This window comes from Physella acuta, unplaced genomic scaffold, assembly GCF_028476545.2.
Source record: "Physella acuta isolate Inbredline_101_S28 unplaced genomic scaffold, ASM2847654v3 ptg001228l, whole genome shotgun sequence".
In the NCBI taxonomy this organism is placed as follows: domain Eukaryota; kingdom Metazoa; phylum Mollusca; class Gastropoda; family Physidae; genus Physella; species Physella acuta.
The window spans coordinates 132703-137599 of record NW_026732745.1 but is presented as its reverse complement, the minus strand read 5'-3'; the positions used below and the strand labels follow the sequence as shown (position 1 = coordinate 137599).

At 52.1% G+C, this 4897-nt stretch overlaps 1 protein-coding gene across 1 annotated transcript; it reads right to left on the bottom strand.

Moving 5' to 3' along the window:
- Nucleotides 1-3378: 3378 nt before the first annotated feature.
- On the bottom strand, nucleotides 3379-4386 carry LOC131957270 (filaggrin-2-like). The gene has a single exon (XM_059322004.1). The coding sequence runs from the start codon at nucleotides 4384-4386 to the stop codon at nucleotides 3379-3381; it is 1008 nt and encodes a 335-aa protein (XP_059177987.1).
- Between the last annotated feature and the right edge of the window lie 511 nt (nucleotides 4387-4897).

The following is a 4897-nucleotide window of genomic DNA, read 5'->3' as shown; positions in this document are numbered from 1 at the left end:
TCTTCTCTTTGAGTTTGTAGGGCCGGGAAGAGGGAAGGGGGGCTGGTATTCGGGTCATACGGGGTAGGGGGGTGAGGGTGATATACGCCGTATTTATTGCATTAGTAGACCTAAACTGTATTCCACCACCATGTCGGGACTTCACCTTTATCAAATGCTTGGCCCAGCTTTTTATACATTTATTTAAAAAGTTATTGAAATTCCTATTCTCTTTCTCTGTGCAAGTGAATTCAATAAGCTAAGCATTTAACCGTATAATGTATTGGGGGGGGGGGGGGGGGGGTAGAATCAGAACCATTACTCGTTCAATCCATTCAAGATTTATTATTGGAGATTAATCGATGTTTAGCAGGTTGTAGGGAGAAGCGTATACACCTCGTGTCAATAAAATGGGAAAATGATACGTGTTTAATCGTGTTGCACCAAAACAGGCCAAATGGTGGGCGAGTTTATGTATTGCTCGAAAAGGGGTCGACATTTTTGGAAGAGTTTGTTCGAGGCTATGTTTTTGTTGGAGACTAACAACACCAGAATAAGTATGCTTGGGGAACGCCTGATTTTTGCTAAGACCAACAGTAAAAAAAAAAAAGGTTTGTATAGTGTAGGTTAGTACAGTAAAAACAGCACACACAACACACGCAGGGATGTACTTGATGTACCCAAGCGGCCAGGAAATATAAATAAAAGCCCCCCCCCCTCCCCCCCCCCCCCCCCCTCGCGATTTTAAATTATGTGCATTTTTATTCATCCACTACTGATGTTCGATGTCTAAAAAGTTACATACCGCTTTACAGATTGCCATGTTTGCAATAATAACAACCCAACAAATCGGGTTTAATTAAATAAACACATTTTAAACAATCAAAGCAGTAATAGCAGGCCCCTTACACTACCCACCGAGACGATTCCGGTGGGTACTGGGTGCTCATTTTTCCGTTGCGCATTTTTTGGTGCGCATTTTTTTTTTTTTTTGGCATTTTTTTATTGTGAACCATGTTTAAAATTTTTAAACATGGTTATAAAAACTCCCCATGTCCCAATCCAGCCCTACACCCATGCATATATTATGTATGTATGTTAAAAACGAGTTTCCGCTTCTGATGTGTGTGTGGGGGGGGGGCGCACGTGAAGGGTGGGCCACGAATGAGCGGACGGAAGGGGATTGCCACAGATTACAGTTCCACGCTACGGGACAATTGGATTACCATGGAGATTACTTTCAGGGGCGTGTCAGCCTAGGCTTGTTTGGGTGGGTATCAACGCCGCGTGTTGACTGTGTGCACAACGGATTAGTGCTGGGAATTATTTTTATCTGAGCTCGCTCGGTTCAGTGATACACTAAAGGATCTTGTGGCTCTTTGGTTAAACTTTCAAAGTTTGGAGTGGGGAGATATTTTAAAGAAATTACAAGAAACTTGACAATGAAAACGCGAAAAAGTATGTGAATTCTTAATTGAAGTTGGAATAACGGTATAAAAACGTTGTAAGAATTCCCATCTGAAGTCTAATCAAATATTCATCTCTATCGACATCGAGGGGAACTAACTGTTGATGTTTGGTGCCAGACGTAAGCTTTTTTGCAAGTCCTCAAAACGAAGTGTCTTTTCCTGACAGTGTGGTACATCACCCTCTCAACAGTGCCCTGCCCTCACAACAGTGCCCCGCCCTCATCTCGATGTGCCCCGCCCTCATCTCGATGTGCCCCGCCCTCATCTCGATGTGCCCCACACTCACAACAGTGCCCCCCTCACAACAGTGCCCCCCTCACAACAGTGCCCCCCTCACAACAGTGCCCGACCCTCACAACAGTGCCCCCCTCACAACAGTGCCCCGCCCTCATCTCGATGTGCCCCGCCCTCATCTCGATGTGCCCCACACTCACAACAGTGCCCCCACCCTCACAACAGTGCCCCACCCTCACAACAGTGCCCGACCCTCACAACAGTGCCCCCACCCTCACAACAGTGCCCCACCCTCACAACAGTGCCCCACCCTCACACCAGTGCCCCACCCTCACAACAGTGCCACACCCTCACACCAGTGCCCCCACCCTCACAACAGTGCCACACCCTCACACCAGTGCCACACCCTCACAACAGTGCCACACCCTCACAACAGTGCCCCCACCCTCACAACAGTGCCCCACCCTCACAACAGTGCCCCACCCTAACACCAGTGCCCCACCCTCACACCAGTGCCCCACCCTCACACCAGTGCCCCACCCTCACAACAGTGCCCCCACCCTACAACAGTGCCACACCCTCACAACAGTGCCACACCCTCACAACAGTGCCCCACCCTCACAACAGTGCCCGGCCCTCACAACAGTGCCCCCACCCTCACAACAGTGCCCCACCCTCACAACAGTGCCACACCCTCACAACAGTGCCACACCCTCACACCAGTGCCCACACCCTCACACCAGTGCCCCCACCCTCACAACAGTGCCACACCCTCACACCAGTGCCACACCCTCACAACAGTGCCCCCACCCTCACAACAGTGCCCCACCCTCACAACAGTGCCCCACCCTCACACCAGTGCCCCACCCTCACACCAGTGCCCCATTCTCACACCAGTGCCCCACCCTCACAACAGTGCCCCCACCCTCACAACAGTGCCCCCACCCTCACAACAGTGCCCGACCCTCACAACAGTGCCCGACCCTCACAACAGTGCCCGACCCTCACAACAGTGCCCGACCCTCACAACAGTGCCCGACCCTCACAACAGTGCCCCCACCCTCACAACAGTGCCCCCACCCTCACAACAGTGCCCACACCCTCACAACAGTGCCCGACCCTCACAACAGTGCCCGACCCTCACAACAGTGCCCCCACCCTCACAACAGTGCCCCCACCCTCACAACAGTGCCCCCACCCTCACAACAGTGCCCCCACCCTCACAACAGTGCCCCCACCCTCACAACAGTGCCCCCACCCTCACAACAGTGCCCCCACCCTCACAACAGTGCCCGACCCTCACAACAGTGCCCCCACCCTCACAACAGTGCCCCCACCCTCACAACAGTGCCCCCACCCTCACAACAGTGCCCCCACCCTCACAACAGTGCCCCCACCCTCACAACAGTGCTTCACCCTCACAACAGTGCCCCCACCCTCACAACAGTGCCCCCACCCTCACAACAGTGCCCCCACCCTCACAACAGTGCCCCCACCCTCACAACAGTGCCCCCACCCTCACAACAGTGCCCCCACCCTCACAACAGTGCCCCCACCCTCACAACAGTGCCCCCACCCTCACAACAGTGCCCCCACCCTCACAACAGTGCCCCCACCCTCACAACAGTGCCCCCACCCTCACAACAGTGCCCCCACCCTCACAACAGTGCCCGACCCTCACAACAGTGCCCGACCCTCACAACAGTGCCCGACCTTCATATTGACTTGCTCCGTCCCCATATTGACTTGCTCCGTCCTCATATTGACTTGCTCCGTCCCCATATTGACTTGCTCCGCCCTCATACTGACTTGCTCCGTCCTCATATTGACTTGCTCCGTCCCCATATTGACTTGCTCCGTCCCCATATTGACTTGCTCCGTCCCCATATTGACTTGCTCCGTCCTCATATTGACTTGCTCCGTCCCCATATTGACTTGCTCCGCCCTCATACTGACTTGCTCCGTCCCCATATCGACTTGCTCCGTCCTCATATTGACTTGCTCCGTCCCCATATTGACTTGCTCCGTCCCCATATTGACTTGCTCCGTCCCCATATTGACTTGCTCCGTCCCCATATTGACTTGCTCCGTCCCCATATTGACTTGCTCCGTCCTCATATTGACTTGCTCCGTCCCCATATTGACTTGCTCCGTCCTCATATTGACTTGCTCCGTCCCCATATTGACTTGCTCCGTCCCCATATTGACTTGCTCCGTCCCCATATTGACTTGCTCCGTCCCCATATTGACTTGCTCCGTCCCCATATTGACTTGCTCCGTCCCCATATTGACTTGCTCCGTCCTCATATTGACTTGCTCCGTCCCCATATTGACTTGTTCCATCCACATAGTGAATTGCTCCGCCCTCATTGACTTGCTCCGTCCCCATATTGACTTGCTCCGTCCCCATATTGACTTGCTCCGTCCCCATATTGACTTGCTCCGTCCTCATATTGACTTGCTCCGTCCCCATATTGACTTGCTCCGTCCTCATATTGACTTGCTCCGTCCCCATATTGACTTGCTCCGTCCTCATATTGACTTGCTCCGTCCCCATATTGACTTGCTCCGTCCCCATATTGACTTGCTCCGTCCTCATATTGACTTGCTCCGTCCCCATATTGACTTGCTCCGTCCCCATATTGACTTGCTCCGTCCCCATATTGACTTGCTCCGTCCTCATATTGACTTGCTCCGTCCCCATATTGACTTGTTCCATCCACATAGTGAATTGCTCCGCCCTCATTGACTTGCTCCGCCCTCACAATAAGTAATCCCACTCGCACAACCTACACGCATATTCCCTCTAAACGCCCCACCACCAAAGTAATAACAAAGCGTATTATAATTTATCTCGATCGTATCCTTAGCTATCTTGTACCCAAAAACCCAGAATAAACCGTAAATAAACATGCAAGCTAAAAGAACCGATCATACATTTTACTCTTTAGATTGCCAACCACGCTTAGTGGCTGTTATTCCTTCTAACAAATACATCGAGAGTTGGGCCGCTGGCGTGTTTAGTAGATCTCTATGAAATGAGACTAAGATAGACTTCAGCGATCGCCTAGATAAAACCTGTGTGTCATTGAGTCAGCGCTAAAATTACCGTGTGTTCACGTGAATCGTGCAGGTGGTGGTCTCTTGACCGATTAGTAGCAGGTCGCACCGGAGCTCTGAGGTGGCCCGGTGGGTTTCTGAAGTCCCCGGATGTC

Excerpts from the sequence above, each read along its gene's own strand:
- LOC131957270 (XM_059322004.1), bottom strand. The coding sequence starts at position 4,386 with ATGGGGACGGAGCAAGTCAATATGAGGACGGAGCAAGTCAATATGGGG.